Source organism: Perissodus microlepis, chromosome 4 (genome assembly GCF_051167445.1).
Source record: "Perissodus microlepis isolate ML-2025 ecotype Zambia chromosome 4, ASM5116744v1, whole genome shotgun sequence".
NCBI lineage: Eukaryota > Metazoa > Chordata > Actinopteri > Cichliformes > Cichlidae > Perissodus > Perissodus microlepis.
Genome location: NC_140464.1, coordinates 10292267 through 10314829, shown reverse-complemented (window position 1 = coordinate 10314829; position 22563 = coordinate 10292267). Strand labels below are relative to the sequence as shown.

General features: G+C 38.3%; 1 protein-coding gene across 1 annotated transcript; it reads left to right on the top strand.

The window, feature by feature from the left end:
- The first annotated feature begins 900 nt into the window (after window positions 1-900).
- On the top strand, window positions 901-21843 carry shisa9b (shisa family member 9b). Its single transcript, XM_084925544.1, has 4 exons — window positions 901-1769; window positions 4209-4315; window positions 16208-16339; window positions 17923-21843. Exons 1-4 carry the CDS (start codon window positions 1261-1263, stop codon window positions 18300-18302), a joined length of 1128 nt encoding a protein of 375 aa, XP_084781670.1. The 5' UTR covers window positions 901-1260; the 3' UTR covers window positions 18303-21843.
- The last annotated feature ends 720 nt before the right edge of the window (window positions 21844-22563 follow it).

Here is a 22563-nt window from a genome sequence, read left to right as displayed (position 1 = left end):
AAGTGCTTTAATCTTAAATTCAGGTCCAAAAGCTGGATGGAGTTTTACACCTATCAGATAGAAGATAAATTCTCCACAGCACTTGTTTTCTGTGGAGCAGGAAAAAACACACCCCCTGAATGATAGTTTTCACTTGTGTTACAATCGTGTGGGAGAAGCGACAATAACAGAGGGCAGGAGGGTTACTGCTCTAATTAAAACTGCTAAAATTAAACGCTTTCTCCTTGGATAGACTTCGAGGAAATAAAAACTTTTGAGATTTATTAGAACCTCGTTTGTGTGTTGATGAAAATAATTTAAATCTAATTTCTCATGCATGATTTCTGGGACTCTTTTGTCATTGATCAAATTACATTTTTTTCGTGGTGCAACTTGAAAGGTCACGGCTGTTTCATCCTGACCTTACGCTTAAACAAGAACGAGGTTTGAATGGATGCCATCACTTTTTTAATCAGAACTGTCGACTAAACAATGTAACACACTCTGTGTATCATTTATCTTTATGGACAAAATAAAATTGACTGTCAAAAGCTACTTGTTTTAATTTTTTCATATACAGAATATTGTGTAGATTTTTACACTGGCTGAGCTTCCCTGAAAACGTATTTACTTTATGATTTCTCATTAACCATCAATCATTGCACTGCTGTGCAGACATCACTAAGTTGCTCAATAATAACACCGTTTGCTTCTACACAACTAAACTTGGAAATGACTGCTTGGAATGACTGTTTTTTTGGTTGATGTGGATCACGAATTGTAGCCTACAGACGATTTTACGACACAACCCGATAATAATGGGCTGTCACGGCTTGTAATTAGCGCTATTGCACATCGATCTCTCTTTCTCCCATTGGCTCTCTCCCTTCTCTCGCTCTCTCCCCCAATTCACATGCTCATAGGGTCCTTTGCGTTGTCTTTCTCCCACTCTCTCTGTCTCTGACGGCTTTGTGGAGTGGAGCAGCCTCAGAGGTGTGTGACACCCTCCAGCACAGCCAGGGGCACAGCTTCGGTGATGCTCTCCAACTATTTACTACTATAAGCGACCCTTTGGGTGTCTGAACTGCTTTTTCCACAACAATCGTTTTGCTGTTGTTGTTAAAGGAAAGAAAAAAGTACAGAGTGGCATATTGTTTTTACGCATGGAGGTTGGAATCAGCCTTTTCCCGATTACGCATGGCTGTATCTCATCTCCTTGGAAGATGCTTGCGAGTTTGTGAGAGCGCGCCAGGGCGTCAAGCAGGGCGGAATAAGTGAGCAATGATGCGGGGCACTGAGCTGCTGCTCGGTTACTTTCTGGTGAAAGTTATGGTGTGCGATGCGGAGGGCGAGCCCGGTCAAACTATCGATGACTATATTATACCCGGATTTAACGACTCAATGGAGGCTGAGATTGGAGTCACGGAGACCCCACACGTGGAGGACAAGTGCCGTGGCTACTACGACGTGATGGGCCAGTGGGATCCGCCGTTCGTGTGCAGGACGGGCAGCTACCTGTACTGCTGCGGCACCTGTGGCTTCAGGTTCTGCTGCGCGTTTAAAAGCTCCCGACTGGACCAGACCACCTGTAAGAACTACGACACCCCACCGTGGATGATGACAGGGCGACCTCCGCCAAAAGTGGACGTGGCGCTCGAGTCCGCGAAGGATAAAACCAACCTCATTGTTTATGTCATATGCGGGGTCGTGGCCATTATGGCACTGATAGGGATTTTCACCAAGCTTGGTTTGGAAAAGACGCAGCGTCCACACAGAGAAAACATGTCAAGGTGAGCTACAAATGTAATAACTTTTGGTTCTGCTGGATTACGGTTTCTGACTTGGTTTTTTTTTTTTTTTATCTGTCTAAATATTTAAAAGCCCCCAAGTTAGACAAATTCCGTCAGTGTGGAAATAATGTTCCAACTTTATATCAAAAACTAGTCAAAGCAACAGGTTGTTTTATTTTTATATGGACATTTTAACTATGATTGTGTTTAAATACACGCTAAATGAGTCTTATCAACCCGAGGTAGCGCACTAACTTTAGAAACATCTTCCTCATTCTTAAGTCTGTTAACGTTATAAAGCAGAATGATCTTAGCTGAATGTTAGATTTTTGGTCTTTATCTATAACGAGATTGAAGATGGTAAATACAAAAAAATGGATATAATCTATATTGGGTTTGGAAAACTAGGTCTCTGCCTATTTTCAGTACATTACAACTGAAACCAAGCCGGTGACCTATAATGGGACTTATGCCTTGCATCATTATTTGCTTGCAGTATTTACAGCTTTTCAATCAAACATAAACACATGCAGGGCTGATGCTCTATATATACTCACAGTGATTTTGCACTAAAGGAAGAACGACATTCTGAGAAACGTAAGGAGCAGTCCAGGATATCACCATCAGCGAACCGCTTGTGTCTGTTTACACCTATGTTTGTTGATGACTTTTCAACACAAATGTATCCCATTAAATATATGTTTGGAGTTTTATTAGAAGTACACTCTTGACTTACAGCTATAAAGGTAATCTGTAAGCCTCAACTGAATCAAACCTTCTACCCAATTTGTAGAAATTTCCTTAAAGAGAACAATAGGAAAGAGGTGAGGTCATAGTAACCTTTACTAAATTCTGATTGAGAATGAGTCTAAGTGGATTTTACTGTAACGTTTAATGCAACTCACAATTTTTTTTCATGCGTCATAGTTGCAAGAGGCAGACCACCCTAAAAACATAGTGACTCCATTTATGAGTACCACAGACAAATAGCTATTTGTCTGTGGTATTTTTTCCTAAGAAATTAGGAAAAAAAACCCTCAATGCCTCAATTAGTCAAAATCCATACATGTGTAGAGCTTGTAAAATCTCAAGTATTTTTTTTAACAACGTAACCTTCACTTTATCTCCCACTACAAGTGTGCTTGTGTATTTTGTCTGCAAAGACCCTGTCCTCTGCCTGTATGTTTGACAGCTACAAAGGCAGCGCTAGTATTCTTTTCACTTTGTGAGTCTATGTGTGTATTCATGGCAAAACATGGTCCTGGAGACTGCAGCAGGAACTACCACAAGAGTTGTGAGAAGTGTGATATGTGTTTGAGGTTTGTAGTTAAAATCAAAATGCATATCAAGGTGGTGGTCTGATCTACAGGTACTGAGTAAAGGGTGGAAGTACTGGGGCCAAAAGGCCACAGTCCCGTCTCCTTTGTGTCATTGTATCACTTTTAAAGATGTTTTTTTTTTAAATTATACATTCGCAAATCATCATATTAGGTACTGTTATCTGGCGTGTACGCATGTGGTTCAGCAAATAAGACTAAATAGAGTCTTTAGTCTTATTTTTTTGCTATACTTAACAGTTTGCTGGGTGGGACTCGGGGGAAAAAAAACTAGGTGTATAACAATTCTCCAAGCCAACAGCTGTAGAGAGCGAGGTGCATATAGTTTAATTTAATGGAGAGCAGCAGATATTTTCTGTTAAGACCTCCCTCACATCTGTCAGTGCAGCATGTGTTTGTTTACAATAAAATGACACAAATAGTTCTGTTATTTTCAAGAATGAAAAAAAAAAAATCAAGATAGAGAGAGAAGATCAAATCCCATCTCCTTTCTCACCTCTGCACAGCAGGGCGGTCACGCTGTGAAATGAGTGCGAATGTTACAGAAATAGTTAGATGCAACCCTCCCCAATACACTGCTGGAAAGGTGTGTGTGTGACGGTATTCGACCTTCTGACAAGCAGTTTTGACAACCTAACTCTGAGCCCTGATGACATCTGGTTTATGCCAAACAAGGACTAAGACTTAAAAGAGAAAAATTCTGCATGTGGGATGTAACGTGTGGAAGCTTTAAGGAGGCAAACATGGTCTAAAGATTTGCTTTCAAGATATGTAGGATCCAGTGTTTTAACTCTTCAAGAACTAAAAGTTGGAATGACTTAGCCTCAGTTATTTTTCAGTCTGTCTCTTGAGAGTAGTGTTGCAGATGTTTAGAAGAGCAACAATCACTGGCTGCAATATTTCTTAAAACTGCAGAAACAAAGCCTGCGACCTTAGTACTGTGAATTGACTCCTGAAAAGTTGATGAAAACCATCTTTGCAACTTTAACCCCAAGTAGATTTGGCTATGGATTATATAACATGTTAAACAGATCTTTACTTTTATTTTATTTTTGCACGTATTTCATGTATGTGTTCATATTCACATTCTTCATCTTTTCAGAGCTCTTGCACATGTGATCCGCCATCCTGCCTCAGAACATACAGACGACGCTGGACTCGGTCAGCACTATGAGAACATACAAACCAGACTCACAACTAACAGTTTCCGTAAGTAGCCACATACATATCTACTTACATGCACATACATATCATAGGACCATACATATTTGGACAGAGACAATGTTTTTCTAATTTTGGTTCTGCACATTACCTCAGTGGATTTTAAATGAAACAACTCAGATGCAGTTGAAGGGCATTCTTTCAGTTTTATTTAGTGTATTGAACAAAAAGATGATATGAAATAAAAAATGTGAGGAACTAAAAGATTTTGAACACAATCCCTTCTTTTCAGGGGCTCAAAAGAAATTGGACAAATTGAATAACTGAAAATAAAATGTTCATTTCTAATACTTGGTTGAAAACCCTTTGCTGCCAATGACAGCCTGAAGTCTTGATCTCATGGCCCTGCCAGGCCTTTACTGCAGCGGCTTTCAGTTCCTCTTTGTTTGTGGGCTTTCTATCCAAAGTTTAGTCTTCAACAAGTGAAACGCATGCTCGATTGGGTTAAGATCTGGTGACTGACTTGAATATTCAAGAATATTCCACTTCTTTGCTTTAAAAAACTCCCGGGTTGCTTTGGCTGTATGTTTTGGGTCAGTCCATCTGTATTATGAAACGCCACCCAATCAATTTGACTGCATTTAGTTGGATTTGAGCAGACAGGATGTTTCTGAGCACCTCAGAATTCATTTGGCTGCTTCTGTCCTGTGTCACATCATCAATAAATACTAGTGTCCCAGTGCCACTGGCAGCCATGCACACCCAAACCATCACACTGCCTCTGCCGTATTTTACTGTTCCACACCTTCTCCATACTTTTTTCTTGCCATCATTCTGGTAGAGGTTGATCTTGGTTTCTGAGAATGTTCTTCCAGAGCCGTGCTGGCTTTTAATATATATATATGTATTTTATTTAGAGCCAGTGGGAGAAAGTCTGATCTGGGTTTTCTATTCTTGTGGTTTATAAGTGGCTTCTACCTGACAGTAAACCCCCTGTATTTTCTGTTCATGATAAACTTGGATATCGATATGCCTATCCTCTGGAGAATGTTGTTCTCTTGGTTGGCTGTTGTAAAGGAGTTTCTCTTCACAACAATCTACCATTGTTGTCTTCTGTGGACGTCCAGGTCTTTTGCGTTTCTGAGTTCACCAGTGCTTTCTTAGATTTGTCCACTCCTAATACAGTAGCAATTTGTCAGATGGGTTTTTTCTGTTTTCGCAGCTCAAGAATGGCTTGTCTCACTTTGCATGGAGAGCTCCTTTGACTGCATCTTGTCTGTTCACAGCACAATTTTCCAAATGCAAGCACCACACCTCAAATCAACTCCAGGCTTTCTATCTGCTCAATTGATAATGACATAAAAAAGGAGTTGCCCACACCTGCCTATGAAATAGCCTTTGAGTCAATTGTCCAAATACTTTGGTCCCTGTAAAAAGAGGGTGGCACAAGTTAAGGAGCTGAAACTCCTAAACCCTTCATCCAATTTCAAAAGCGGATACCTCCAAAGGAAAGCTAAGAGTCTACAAATTATGTACATGTCCATTATATACTATAATTGGAATATGTTTCAGTAAACAGTTAAAAAAAAACTAAACTTGTGTCAGTGTCAGTATCTGAGCACACAGGATGGATGGGTAATATCTGTTAACCAATGTTGCCATCGTAAGCTTTTAATTCTGGTAAATTCCCACTTTCAGTGACTCCAATTGCTTTGTACCACAAAGCTCACCCTCGAAGGTCTTGACTGTTTCAAATACAAATATGAAACTGTGAGCTCTGTATGTTTTTTGTTTTCTTTTTGGCCTAAATGTGCGGAACCGGAAGTATCGGAAGCAGGGGGGAAAAAAATCCCATATCCTCAAGCCTGGCGAACATATTAGTCATACCCTCATACTGACAACCTTGAGCTCTTCCGTTGCCAAAACATATTGTATGCCACGGCCATTATATTGCACCGTGATTCTTTCATTTGTCAGCACCAACGCCTACACACACCCACAAATGCACACAGACAGAAAGGAGTTCTTATTAATGCTAACCTGCTTACTGCCAACCTACTTTCTGCCTCAACAGCTACAGCCAGTAAAGGTCTCTTTGCACCCCCACGCCCCAACGAGATGGATAATTATGGCAAATGCCATTGTAATAAAAAAGGTTTTACAGACACAGTCAAACAGCACTCATTTTTGAAAAGCTGCTACAGCCAGACATCTGACTTTTAAAAAGTAAATTCCAAACTCTTAACTTAGGATAAACACTGACATGATACTGATTAGGTCCAATATTATACAGTATATACTGGGAAGTATGAGTTAGAGGTAAAAGAAATAACATGATTTAAGCTAGGTTCTGATTCAAATAAAGAATGAGGGATGCTCTGCCATTTTATGGTAAATGGTTCTCTTAATTTTTAAAAAAAAAAATCAGGTGGAAATAAAAATCACCAGTTTGTTAATTTATCATTAATGAGGCCCAGACACTTGCACTTTCTCAGTATAATTTACGGGCGCAGCAAGTGCACCCTTATTATTTTGCTAGGCTTTCTAATTAGTGAAAACATGAATTCTGTGATTAGAAAGAACATCTTTTAGGTCTTAGCACATACTTGTCAACTTTAAGATGTTGAGACATAAATCCAAGATGATCACAGATGAGTGATGAATAGTAATAAATGTTCTCATCCATGTTTAGATGACAAACAGAGAGAGGGTCTGGAGGACTTTACAAGCACGAGTTAAATCTCTTTAAATCTCTGTAAAGCCTCAACTACAAAATAAATGCCAGAAAATTCTCCTTTTTAAACTAGAGTGCTTACTGAACTTTATGAAAAAGTAAAAAATATATAATATATTATTCTACATATGGCATTGTTGTGCAATTTATTGCTTTATAATGTGTTGTGCAATTTATTTCATTTTTTTGTGAAAAAAAAATCACATTGTTGATTGTAGACATCGCAAAAACTTACACAAAAACGAATGTATCAAACATAATACACTTAGCATTACAGAGTTAAAATATAGTATAATAGCAGCAATCAGGTGTATTAAAAGGCTGAAGAAATGTTATGCAATCACACCTAACAATCATGCTAATTATGGCTAACACAAGACCGCTGTGCGTGATGTGTCACGTACAAGTGTATTTTTATACATCAGTGCATTCATACAATTTCAAGGCAGAAGGGGATTTTTGAAACTGAAGTGAGATGTCTGCATTCACAGGACAAATAACTAACCAACCAACCAAAACAAAACAAAGAAACAACAAAAGCACTAATACGATTTGTGTTTATTCAGTTAATCTCTACTTTTTAACTATATTGAGGAGAAGACGGTTGCAGCTTTTATTTTGTGACCTCGCACATGCCATTTCAGAGCACAGCAGCTTAGAAATTTATGACAAGGACTCTGTGTAATTGAGGTGGCAACAGAAGAGTCATGATTGTTTTCTTGACTGCAAACCCTGGAAGGTTACATGAGGTGAGGTGGTATTTTTTGACACATGTACCCATCCTGTACAGCTGTGGTTTCTAGTGGCATGCCCAAGCCACTGTATTTTACAGATAGAGGTGTAAATCTCCATAGGATACCCGTCTTTATCTGCTGCCTGTCAAAGATAATAGAAATCGGTTAAACTGGGCTATGAGCTCTTATTCTCCTTAAGACACCAGCAACACTGTCTTTATGACAAGGGCTTCTTTGGCTACCGGGACTATCATATCTTTGTCCTGCTGGACATCCGAGTACATGGGGGTAATTGTGAAGAGTGGCCTCTTTTTACTCCAGGCAGTCAGCCAGTGAGAACAAAGTCTCCACTCAGTGCCAACACTCCACTGGTGCATGACAGCCCATTTCCTCATTTTCAGATAGAAATGTATTTCAGCAGCATTACTTATGACAGCAGCTGAGAAACAGCTACCAAATGTAGAGTGTACCTATAGTTATATTTCCGCCTGCCACATGCTGTACTCTGAAACTCATAGAGAAGGCTCAAAGAAGATGATTACTATGTGACTACATAGTGACCTGAAAAATTATTTGGATGGTGAGAGAAAGTTCAGTTGTGGATTCTCACTTATAGCTGACTGGCCAATACTCTGAGGAGCGTTGCCATTATGAGATTAATATGAGCTTAATATGATCTTAAAGTGCAGAATCTAAAGTACACATGATGGGGTAAACCATTATATTGTAATAACTGTTGAGGAATTATTTCTTTATTTGTAATAATTTATCATGAATCCTTTGCAGCCAGTGATTGCATAAAATCTGGTGTTGTTTTCAAGGATTTTACTTTGGATTTCTCTGCAGACCATTAACAAATATTACATTTCCTGGCCTTGAATCTTTCAGGTTGCTTCTGCAGTATATTTTGGGTTCTTCATTCGTACTGTGACACACATTCCAGTCAACTTTACTGCATCCGGCAAAAATAATAGCTTTTCAGAGCATTTCCAAATTCATGGAGCTGCACCTGTCTTCCATCGCATCAGTAAACACCTGTGACTCACTGGCATAGGAAACTATACATAGCCATGCATCACGTAGTCCGTTTTCCATATTTTTCCCCTAGTTCCTGTACAGGTTGATCTTTGCTGCATCTGTCCTAAGAATGTTGCTTCAGAGTTTTGCAGACGTTTATGCACATTTTATTTACTGAGTTTAATCTGGATTTTCTTGAGAATTATGAAATGTTCTTGCAACGTGGGGTGAGTCCTCTGTATTGGCACTCATAAAGTCATCTCTTTATAGTAGAGTCAAATATAGTGAGTCTTCTTTGCTGTGTCTTTTCTTTACAATGGAAAGATATTCCACACTTACTTACTTACTTACTTACTTACGTACCAGTCTCTGTGTGAATCTCTTATGTTGCTGAGCTCAGTGGTTTTTTTTAATAAAAAATTATTACATTCAAATTGATTGTTGGAGATTTAATAAAAAATATAAGCGAGGAAGCATTGAAAAACACGAGCGGTTATAATTTACACTAAGCAAACTTTTTTTTTGTAAAAAGTTTGTTTTACAACTTTTATTGTAAAAGAAATCTCTTTAAGATACAAAAGCCATTCCTAAATTAAATTAATGTTAGAACACACTTCAGTTATAAAACATCACCAGTTTTCACATACACTGGTGGATAGGATGTCCCAAGTATACTCTAGAACTTATCAGTCTCTGTGTGTATCCAGGCTGTCTTAATTGCTTTTGTCTTTTGATGTAATCCCAGACTGATTCCATGATGTTGAGCTCAGGCGTTGTGTGGGCCATACCATCTGCTGCAGCACTCCTTGTTCTTGTCGTCACTGAATATAGAGCTTCATAATTTTGGCTGTGGGTTTGTGGTTGGTGCTGTCTTGATGCAAAATGCAGTTGGGACCAATAAAATGTTTCTCTGATTACATAATATGATACCTAAACTTCCTCAACCTTTTGCACAGCACTATATGTACTTAAATGTTAAGAAAACTAACAAAAGTTAACTAACTTTTAACTTCACCACGTTTTCAATATCTGAGTTTGTACAAAGCTTTTTAATGCCTTTAGTTAAAAAAACAAAACAAAACAAAACAATAAAGCTTTGTACACTAAGTAATCCTCACTTAATAATTATCAGACTGAACCATACTCGTTGGCCAATTTATTAGGTCAGTCTTCTTAGTATTGGACCCCCTTTTGCCTTCAGAACTGCTTTATTCTTCTTGGCACATACTCAACAAGGTGCTGGAAACATTCCTCAGTGATTCTGGTCTATATTAACATGACGGCATCCCACAGTTGCTGCAAATTTGTCAGCTGCATATTTATGATGCAAATCTCCCACTCCACCATATCCCAAAGGTGCTCTTTTAAAGATCTGGTTAAGTACAGTTTTATTGAGCATTGTCATGCTCAATAAACCAGTTTGAGGTGATCTGAGCTTTGTAATATGAAGTATTATCCTGCTGGAACATGGGTATATTGTGGTGGTCATAAAGGGATTGGCAAGGTCAGCAGCAATACTGAAATAGGCTGTGGCATTTACATGTTGTTCCGTTGGTACTAAGGGGCCAAAACTACACCAAGAAAATATGTCCTATACCATTACTCCACCAGCAGCAGACTGAACTATTGATATGAGGCATGGTGAATCAATGTTTGAGTGGTAGTTACACTAAATTCTGATCCTGCCATTCAAATCTCACAATAGCAATCAAGATTCATCATATCAAGCAACATTTTCCCATCTTCTGTTATTCAGTTTTGATGATCCTGTGTGAATTGTAGCCTCAGTTTCCTGTTCTTAACTGACCATTTCCAGTGTGGTTCTCTGCTGCTGCAGCTTATCCACTTCAATGTTCAACATTTGTGTTGTGCGGTCAGAAGTGCTCTTCTGCATCTTGGTTGTAATAATTGGCATATGAGCTGCTGTTTGGAGGTCAGGTTGTACTCACAGTGTCTACATGCCTAAATGAAAACTGCTGCTCAAATTTGATCAAGTAATTTACACAAATGTTTAAATACATAAACTGAAATAAATATATAAATGTGTTTTGTAATTCAAATTTTCATAAATCTGGTAGAAACGTCAAGATATTCAATCAGAAAGAAATTAATATTTTCATTACCAACTTGAAAGTAGGGTGCCTGTAAATAAGAGCAAAACTTCTCCTTGTACCATTTATTCCGGGGCATACAGCTCCCAAAATACTCTCTTAAATCTTTTTTGAGTTCCAGGGAGGTGTCTGTGTCTGGAGTGTTAACTCACTTATTTCCCGCATCAACCATTGAGTCTTTAACCTTACAACTCTTCAGAAGTGGCCTACTTTCCACCAGCAGCTGACACAGAAGCTGTGACTACAACAACAGTGCAAGCTCAAATGGCACTCAATCAGAGTAAAATATGCAATAAAGAGGAAGATAATCAATAGTACACACCAGTACATCAGTTTAATGATGCTGAGTTTGGAATCCTGAAAAAGACATCAGATGCTAAAAAAAAAATCAGCTCCCAGTTTGAATTTTAGTGTCCATTTTTCAAGAGGAAATTTGATATACTCGAGACCTCCAGACACGGAAAAGATCAAATGTTTATGACAAATGTTGAAATGACAGTTTTACCAAAGCATTCAGAGTATGGGGATTAAAATATTTACTCTCAGTGGTCTCTGCCTTTAAGCAGATACCTAGACTTTGACCTTGGCTGGAGTATCAGATAAACAGAAGTCAGGTGAAACAGCTCAAATGGTATCACTTACAAACTTGCCTGAGACTGTGGCCCAACAAATGAGGGCATGGACAGTTTTCCACAGATAATAGCTTATCCAAAAGAAAATTGCACTACATGTAACTATATTTAATTGAGGAATGTCATTTAACATGTATGTCAAAGAGTAAAATGATTGCTTTTATTAAAAGTAAAGTAACTTCTGGGTATGAAAGCAAAAGTTCTAATCCATGAGATTTAACAAGATCAGGCTGAATGAGAGCCTCTGTGGCTGGCCCACTTACAACAACTGTATGAAACTGAAACAGGTCAATAAGCTCAGAAAAAAAGTATGACAGCAATTTAAACCAGACAGATTTAATGTAGGGATTTGATTAAATGTATTAACGTTTTGACTATTTTTACCAGCAGTGACTATGTGGCTGGACTTTCTTCCACTGTTTCACTGTTTTCTCTTCATGACCAAACCAGGTCTTGGTGACGTTAAAGGTAGCAGGAAGCATGGCACAGTCCGTTTAAAGTGTTTATACTCCATCGATCCATAGAGACCGAGAGAATATTTATTTGCATATATGGGCAACTATGTATTATGAAGCATGTACATGAAGCATATGGACAGACAAAACAAGACACAAACTACAGGATGGCCATTATACTGTAGTTTTACTTTAACACCAGGGTCTCATGATGTAATAATACCTGCTAAGCCCATGAAAAAACATTTTTTTAAAAAGAACACTTTGGGGGAAAAATTTATTCCGGTTATTAAAACAACTTGAAACGGGACCATCTGGTGTTTTCAGTTTTCAAGGTAGGGGAGACAAATATAAATAAATACATAAATGCATACATACATAAATAATCTGCCTCATAGGATTTTAAGGTGCAAAAAACAAAGTCATGTCAGCTTGAAAGAGGAAGCCATCCATTCCTGCATCCATCTATCCATCCACCAGCTCCTCCCCAGGACCCTGAATTTGATAAGCAGAATTAATAGAGGAACATCCCGTAAAAATAAAATAGGCTAGTTGTTAAGCTGGCCCGAGATAGTGAATAACTGAAACAGGACCAGGTTTCTGTCTTGTAGAACCTTTTCTTCCTCCCCTTATTTTACAGATGGTCAATATGGTTGTCTTCACTTGGACAATGGTATTTGAGACCTCATTGCACTGTGCTGTGCTCTTTTGTGATGTGTTTGAGAGCCTGTCATTTGAGTCATCACACAGAACAGTGGTTTCTTTTTTCTTTTACCAAGAAAAGATCATTTTAACGGCATCTAAACCTTGACAGAGCCTCCACCGCAGCTGCAGACGCTCACTGTTGTACGTCTCTCCTGACTTGTTTTGTACACTTTGAAAAAAACAAAGTCATGTCAGCTTGGAACAGGAACCCATATATCCATCCATAGGCTCTAGCCCTCCTATGACCCCAAATTTGAGAAGATTGGTACATTTGGATTCATCACTCTATTAGACTTGTCACCACTGATGTTTTGACCTCCACTTTTTCAGTTTCCTTAAAAATATTGAGGACATACTGTACAGGAAATTACTTGTTTCTTCCTTGCAACAGGCTGCTGGTAAAAAAGTGCCAAACGACTGAAAGAAAAGACCATTTAAAATTCTTTGCTAAGTTATCTGCTATGGACACATTCAATACCGTGTCATCTCTTGACTTAGGTGTCGTTCTTATGCCTGAATGATTCATAAGTCAGTGTTAAGTGGCTTCACTAACAGTAAAAACAGTGATTTGAAAATGAGCAGGTACAAGGACTGGACTGTCAACTCACATCTCTACTGAAGTCTCCTGCTCAGACCATGACCTTAAACCTCTAATTCATAGGTTGAGAAGGTTGAGGGTCACATATTGATTTGTATTGATTTGTTTCCACTGACTTTATTGGACTCTTATGTCATGCTGTCATCCTGATGCTCATTTTGTTGAAAAATTTGACCACACTGACAAAGACAAAAACGGAAATACAACTGTTTCCTGTTTCAATTAGCTTTGCAAGTACAAAATATTGGTTTTTTTTGTTACCTTTTGCCTTTTTGAATATTTTTAGTTAACTAAAAGGCTTTTTGTACAACTATTTTTTTTAGTTCTGTTTTAGTGAACTACTGTAAAATGTCCTTGATCAACGATGATCTTTAGTTTTTATTGAACTGAATAAGTTAAGTCCCAGGAAAGGAAAGCTTGATATAAAGATATTTTTTATAATATAACGACCACTGTGGCACCACTAATCCTTTGCTATTTAAAATCCCCAAATCTGTTCGTACTAATTATACCCTCCCCTTGTCTATGGTGAAGTATCTGTTGCAGCTGTCCTCTGCATCATTTCATGAGACAGCATTGATAATTTGAGACTTTCTGAATTAATTAGCACAGTAATAAAGTTTCTTGCTGACCAGTGGGGAATAGGAGCCTAATTAACCCATTTTCTGTATTAATGATCTGTTTTTATGAGATGTATTCTAGACCAATGGGGCTAAAGGAATCATTGCATTTTAAACTTTGTAAACTTAAATAAATCAAATAAACAAACATTTAATTTAAACTGTCCACAACATGTACAACCATAAACATGTTGATATCTCTACTCAGATTCAACACAGCACACAGCGCAGTCCTCAAACAGCCGGCTGTGAATTGGTACGTTCTCCAATCTAAAGTAGGAGTAGACACTCTGAACATCTGTTTGCTCTGTCATGCCAGTAGGCAGGGGGCCAGTCTATCTGCTGTGCACCCCTTAATTTACCAGATGTCTACTATACGATTAGGATGGTTTTACAAAGAGCAGTTCAGCTCTACAGCTGGCTCCCCAAGAAAAGGCTACTTAAAGGAAAGTGACACTAGCAGGTCAAAGAAAACACTTCATGTTTTAGCCTATATGTTCACATCTGGACATCAAGTTGATTTGTTTTTTGGAAGTTTGACATCACTGAACATCACTAGCTGACTGAGACACGACTAAATAAGTGAATAAAATACAAAAATTTCATTCATAAAACCTGAAGCATAAACTTTGTGGACAGACTATACCACACAGTAAACCATAAAGCTCAAAAAAGCACTGCAGAAACATGATCAAGTACCTGTTAAAGTAGCCATGCCCCTAACTCTAGTATCAAAGTCACCCCCTCTAGTGTTGTTATGAAGGAAGAAGCTATCCATGGAGACGTGTCTGTGAAGGTTCTCAGTCAACCAGGTCATTGTAGTCTAAGGGGCTTGGAAAGAAAAGCATCTGGAGTTCTTTAAGTTTCCTTGAAGATGTTTGACCTCTCATCTGAGAAGCTTCTTCAGTTCTAAGAGCAACTGGTGGAGAGTCCCAGATTTTAAACCCTATGGGAGTGTCCCCTGTTGATTCTCTACCTAATCACACGAGCCATGGCGCGAAAACGGGTGTGGGTCACAATCAGCCAAGTTTTCAGGTGAAACCTGGCCCCACCCTATCATGTGATTTACTGAGGTCAAATGGCCCAGGATGTGAGTGGGCGTTAAGGCGTCTGGGAAGGGATCTCATAACTGGATTATAGATGGCCGACAGTTGGTATTGTAAGCCACCGCCTCTGTTCAAAGATGGTCGCTCACAGTGGACATAGATGGCTTCTTTCACTCCTCTTTTGGGGCTCTCCACCAGTTGCTCTTAGAACTGAAGAAGCTTCTCGGATGAGAGGTGAAACGTCTTCAAGGAAACTTAAAGAAGTCCAGACACTTTTCTTTCTAAGCTCCTTCGACTATCCATAGAGACCAAAACAAAACACTTTTGGCTGTCTGTCTGTAAGGACTAATTTGCTATTTATTTAATAGCATGGCCACTAGAGGAATTGCAGTTTCTAGTACTAGTACACTTGAATTAAACATACTCTGAAAAAAACCCAACATTTGTCATTTCTGTTTCATATTTATGTCAAAATATGTCGAAATAGCTAATGCGTGTAGCAAAAGCAAAGTTACTTATTATCAGTGATAAGATCAAACCTGCTACAGTAATGGCCAACAACTTCGCTCACTGCTGGTACACACTTCAATATCTCCTTTCTCGGTTATTATAACTCACATTTCACTAGCCTTCAGTTAGCACAGAACACAAAAGCTAAGCTGCTAATAAAAACTTAAAAACCTGCACATCACTCCTGTTGTTGTTCCCCGTCACTGATTCTAAATTTCATTTGACGCCAATATTGAAATTTTATTATTTAAATGTAAATTACATCCATGGCAAGGCGTCTTATTTTCCCAGCAGTTGGTCCTCTGTAAACACCTGATATGGGTCTTTTGACTGTTTCACACACACTTGTTTTAAATCCAAAGTCGACCATACTTTTGAGGTTGTAGTGCCTCAACTTTAGATCAGCCCCCCTCAGCTAATCAGCTCACCTGAATCAGTAGTCAAACGGCTGCAGTGCACTCACATAGATACATAGGCTTGTATTTCCTTAATCTGTTCCATTATTGCATTAATTTTTGCCTATAGCTCAGAGCAAATGCATGTATGGAAGAATGAAGAAATGGAAGGCCGCATGATCGACTGCATGCTTGTAGAAATGTACATTTTTTAATGTCTATTTCATCCATGAAACTGTGTGTTTTGAAAACTGCTACACTAATAAAGCTATTGTGTTATTATGACTCATTTTAAATTTGTTGACATCTTGCTTACAAATGCACTTAAAGAGGAAACTGTAATTCAGTTTCTGCATTAATAACTATTGATTGCCCTTCTTTAGAGAGCAACCAGATGAACAATGCAGCTCATGTACCAACTCTGGTAAGTCAGCCATATCCAGGTGTGGGACCGATAATCAGCCCATATGAGGACCCAAAGGATCTCAACAAGTACACCACACTCAAGGCTGTGGGTAAGAGGTTGTTTATCACAAACCAAAAAAAGCACTTGAAATTCATTGTTTGATTTTATTAGGTAGGATCTTACATCAGATATAAATGAAATTTGCATAATTAATGAGGATTTCCCTGGATCTATAATGAGTGTCAGGGTGAGTGAGCTGAAACAATCTGTCATATGAGTAACCATGAGGGCAAGTTCAGAAGTTAATGAGGCAAAGATTTTTGATGAAAATCTTCATTAAATTTCATTTCAATAAAATTGGTGTTAAAAGTTGCTCATATCAACAGACAGAAAAGAGTAAGATGACATCTCTCTCTTTTTAGTTTAACATCAACAATTTATCTAATACATCTAGCTTTTCTTATTTGATTATTATCTACATGCCAAGGATACTACTTACATAATACAGCAGTAAAACTTTACAAGTGCTTTTTTGTTATTATAAAGGAGAATAGTTGGTTTGAATCTCTATCAAGTCTCTTGCTGTCAGAAATCCTTGTGATTTAATCCACCGTCCATCAATGCCAACAGCGAGGGGAACTGAAAGATTATTTATAGAAGCAAGTTTGTTGTTCTTCTCATGGGCTAATTTTGGAAAGTCTACAGCCAGTTCCTGGACAAGCAGCACTTTAAACAAGAAATTATAGAAGCTGTCAAAATAGTACTACTTAGAAACGTGGCTAAAAATATCTTTTTAAATATCTTTTGACATGCTTTTAATGTCAGGGTAAAGAAAATAAAATGACTTCTCAGTTCCACTTTAAGTAACAATATTGTAGTGGTATGTATTTAGCAAGTATCTTTTATTGTTCGATTGGTGTGTTCATACATTCTCAAGAGCAATAAACTCCAACTTCAAAACCTGAGTTTTGAAATGTATTGTTCCCACTGTATTATATTAACCTTATCAGTAATCCGAATGAACTATAGCTAACCAACTACTTATCACATTGATTACTGAAGGAAAAAATTATTCCAAACAAATAGTCCTAATTTGACCCGATCACATCCAAGTCTCTAGTGATGGTATTTGTAGATCTGTACATAATGCTATTAACACAGAAGTGCAATGCTTTATTTAGATTCCACTGAAATCAACTGGCTCTGTTTGACGGACCTGATCATGGGAGAGATGACAGCTATCAGCATGCGTGAATCGAGGTCCAATCACTGCTCGCAGTCTTTGTGATGGCACAAGCAGCTGATGCTTCTTCGCCGCTAATCCACTGAAGTGCCGTCAAACTAACTTATCATTAGGGAGCAAATCTTAGCAAATGAGAGCAGGAACAGGAGACAATCAAGAGCAATCAAAACAAAAATGAATGAGGGGATGTTGATGTGATGCATCTTGTGTGCACACAAGAGGCTCTGTGGTCCGAATATATGAGCTATACCAACAATGATTTGTGTTTCACTGGTGCAAGGATATGCTTGTGTGTGTCTGTGCCAATTACAGCATCACTTTTGCCAAATCAAAGATTTCTTTCTGTATATATTTCTTGTTTTAGTAAAGAATGTCTAATATATGATGATGACACAAACACACACACTTTTTGCTACAATAAATCTCTTGGTTTTTTTTGTGTTTATTAGCGGAGAAAGCTAATGACAGCTTTCACAACAACCGTCGACAAGTGATTGAGATGACAGCTAAAGGTAGCCTTCCAATGGAAGGTGTGGATATGGAGCCAGAGCCGAGCAATCCTTACAGCCCTCCCAGACAGCTGTCAAAGCAGAATGGACACAAGTATAAAAGCTCCAAGAGCCACAGCTCCCAGTCACTGTACTACAGCGCCAGCAGTGCTCCCAGTCCAGGCGTGCTAAGATCCTGGGAAAGCAAGGACACACTGGGACTCCGACAGAGCTATGGCCCAAAGAAACTCTGCATCACAGAAAAGGAGCTGGACACCATTCGCTACATGCCTCCACAACCATACTACGTCACTAACAGCAAGACAGAAGTGACAGTATGAACGACTGCCTAATCGTCAGGCTTATAATGAGTCTGCAGACTCCAGATGTAGTTACAGGAAAGCAGTGTGAACTGTCTTTGTAATGGATAACATTTATGACACTGTCACGAGGTGAAGTGTACTTTGACAGGACTCTGTATCTAACACCGTGCCTCAGATGGGCACTGTAATGAATATTTTGTGTTTAATATTCACATAATCAAACTGCTAAAGTTACATAACTTATAGTACAGTGATGAGATGTGACACATTAAGTACTATCACCAGTATCTACTGAAAGGACCTTAAAATAAAAGCGTATTATGTAACTTCTATTAAGAAAAAAACAAAAAAAAGAGGTTTATGTTTATCTAATCAGAGTGGAATAGCCTGTGGTTGGTGGGATCTTTATGAAATGCTTCACTAGATAATGAATAGTGTTTAAAAATGTTGGGAACTGTTCATGTGTTAAGAGTACGGATTAATATCCAGTAGCAGTTGGACCAATTGCAGGGACCAGGGTTTGTATTTTCAGTCTATACTAATCTGTACCATACTCTGAATATGAGATAATCTAAAACCTCACATGAGACTAAATATCTCTAAAGTCCAACTTAAGGACTTATTCACACAGGCACAGAAACCCTGGCAGCTGGAGGGTGCCAGAGAAAACTGTGTATTCCCCAACCAGCTGTTGACTGGTGAAATTGGTCGCAAAAAAGGATGCTGCTCTGGACACCTCTCTGCGAATGCTTTGACCTCTAGCCGATTGTTGCAGTTATCTGTATTTTGCATGAAATACACCGACTTGTCTGGAAACGATTACTATACTTTGAGCTGTAGTGAAATTTGAAAATGTCTGAAACTGGAAACGGATGATAATAACCTTCAAAGTTGAACCTGATTGCTGCAAAAAAAGGTGTTTCAAGAGGCGCAACTTTTACTTTAAATGCGAAGGGTCTCCATTTAAAATTTGCATTGCTCTTTTCACAGTTTCACAGACAAGCCGGCATCTTCCGTGCAAACTACAGGTTTTTAGTGCCAAATCAAAAACCTCTTTGTGGCAAATTCTACACTCGCAACAGCTAGCAACCAGAAAACAAGAGAAAACAATCAGAAACAAGAGCACTCAGAGAGCGTAACTCCAGCTTGATCTGATTTTCACCAAAATTAAATTAGCTTGAGCTATTATTGGTATCTGCTATCAAACACCATTTGAACATGATATCTTGAAAATTGTGGATGCCAGACTGCCAAACATACCTTACATACTAGATCCCTTCACGGGGAGAATCAATCTGTTTCCAAAATCCCGTCCATTTTCAAAAGCTGTGTTTGTTGATAAAGCATAGATGAATCAGTTTGTAAAAGTGTTGATGTTTACTTAAATGACTTAAGACTCATTTAAATTTGACGTAGTTTCCCTTTTTAAAGTTGTGGTTGTCTTACTTTGAAAGAAAACCATGTCAGTACTGACGTACAACTTGGAGAAACATTCAGTAGCTGTGGCGTAATCAAACCAGTGTTGTCATGGTGTAATAGACCCTCATGCGGTATCAGTATGTGTGATTATCCTAGAAAATCTTGTACTTGAAAACCCAGCATTACAGCGGAAACTGGTTTTATTCTTAGTAATGTATTATGCTCCCAACAAAAGTAATTTAAATGTTTGCATTATAGTTGAACCTTTTGGGTTTTTTAACATGTTATTTTTGTGACTTAAATCCCAATTTTGACATTTAAAGAATGTACGTGGTATGGGTAGTCTAAATACAAGTGATATTAGGTGACTGTTAGAGGCCAATAATAAATCAGAATGAATGTAAAATTCTTGTGAAGCAATGTAAGTGGGTGTTCAAAGGTGTTTTTGAACTACAATGAAATATTCCAAGTCAGGTCTGAATCAATAGGAAAATTTTTGCCATACACTGAATTTTTTTTTCTTTACCGTACATGGCAAAAGGTTTTTAATAAACAGGGTTTTCAGGTGCCGTTGATCATTTGTTACACTGAATTCACAGCCAAGCAATACAAAAGGACATTCACGCCTGCCTCCATGCAAGTCTTACTCATGCATTTGACTATTTGAGGTAGCTGAGGACAGGGATGTTCTCAGAGCTGCCGCACAAGTGGGAAGTGGGAACTGCTAGTGTAAAGATATATTTATGTCTTCTCGAGTCCACATCTTACCAAACAAAAAATATAACAAGGCCAGAAAATATGCATATTGTTGTGTTTTGGTAGTTGTTCGTATTGTCACACACTTCCAATCAAACTTTATGCACTATTTTCCAATATGCATATCTAGTGGGCTGAACTAGCTTATCATGTCACCTAATTAATCAACTGTGTCAGCAATCACCTGATCTGATAATCACAGTATTCAAAGGTCAGTTGAGATTTTTAATCAATACTGAGTAGTCACAATCTTTGACTATTCTTGTTTCGTGAATGTTTTATTACCTCGTCAATACTGTTTAAATCACTTACTGTATATTTAACTACAGCACATCACATTTAATCATGAAGCTCTACTGTTATACTGCCAGTTAAAGCATAATGTGACCAATACACATCTGGACTGCAACATTGGTAAAGATTAAAAGAACGCTCCTATGAACAGTGTTGTTCACAATGATAACTGCAATTTGTTTGAGCGCTGTTTTTTCATTATCATAAGATGCATTTGAGTACCTATTTTATCTATCTTTTATCTGTCATGTGTTATGTACAGTACAGGGTTACTTTGTTTTTAAAAAATGAACTTTTTCTTGAAGTGGTTAACATGTACTGGGAAGTTTCTGAGCAACTCACTGAATGTTTTCCATATGTTATTTTTGTGTTGTGAACTGCAGTTCCCATGTTGTTGGTGCCCTGCAAAACCTTGAATCCAGTAATGTTTCACTGTGGTTCAAGGTTCATGACAGTGTCCTTGTATGTGCAACTGCTCTAATGTTCATACAAGATTTCTACAAGACAGCACAGGCACACATGTACAATAATCACCTGTAGTTAGGCCTAAGTCACACACGCCTGGAGACCTGTCAGTGACCACCTGACAACCTGCTGTTACTGAAAGAAAATATTTATTTCCCGACCATTTGGTGAGTGGTTGTTGGATGTTTCTGACAGTCATTAGGTGAAATTGGTTACAAAGACTGCCTAGTCTGCAAATATTTGCCAACTACTCAAAAAACTGTATGAAACTTGAAAAAGTGCACAGCAAATTAAAAACTGAAACTGAGCACTTTTCCTTCAAAGTAAAAGTTGTACCGGTTTTAGCCAATAGTCACAACTTTTACTCACTGAAAGTGAACAATTGGCAGACATTTGTAGATAAGTTGACATCTTCCTCCCACACTATGAGTGACCGCGGCAAACTGCTAGCAACCAAAAGCGACTCTCAACGACCTCCAGTGAGCGCTATCCTTCCTATCAATGGAAGGTTGCCAGAGGGTCATTGACTGGACTCTAGGCCTGTTTGACTGGGGCTTTAATAGACTTCACTAACATTCCAGGAACAAATGTAATAAAATTTACACATTAAACATTTTATAACTTGTTTTCTCATTGACTTTTTCTTTTGCAATAGGAAGACAGTCACCTGACATATGGTAGGGCCTACTGTGGCAGCACTAAAAGTGACGAGCACATAATCACAGAAACATTTCTAGAGCGCTCAGTTGACAGTAGCAGTTTTGGTGCTTTAAAAACACGCACACACACACACACACACACACACATGCACCCCTCTCAAACACCACACCAGATGGTATCATAACACAGAAGAACCTTTGAGCTATGTCAAAAGACCACTTTGATATCACACATTGCAGTTTTTGGGACCTTCTGTTAAAAATGCGCTCCAGCTGTACAGAAGTGAAGTGTAATTATAGTGTCAACATTAAAGTAATGTTTCATTTAAACTCTGCCTTGTGCTTACACATTCTTAAAACCTAGATGATTTGCTACTTTTGCTCCCAGTGAAACTGTATCTCTCAATTCAGTAAGACATAATGCTGACATTGGATCCCTATGAATTTGAAGGCATTTTTGAGACTCATAATGTGGTTTTAGTGTCAGGGTTACAATTAGGTTATGGTTAGATTTAGGCTGAGGTTTAGGATTAGGCATTCATTTTTGATGGTTATGGTTAGGTTAAGCTGCTAGGGAAAGCATTATGTCAATGAGATGTCCTCACTAAGATATGAAAATGTGTGTGTGTATATTAACTAAATAATATCAATAATATCAATCTGCTACAAGTAAACTCATTACGCCA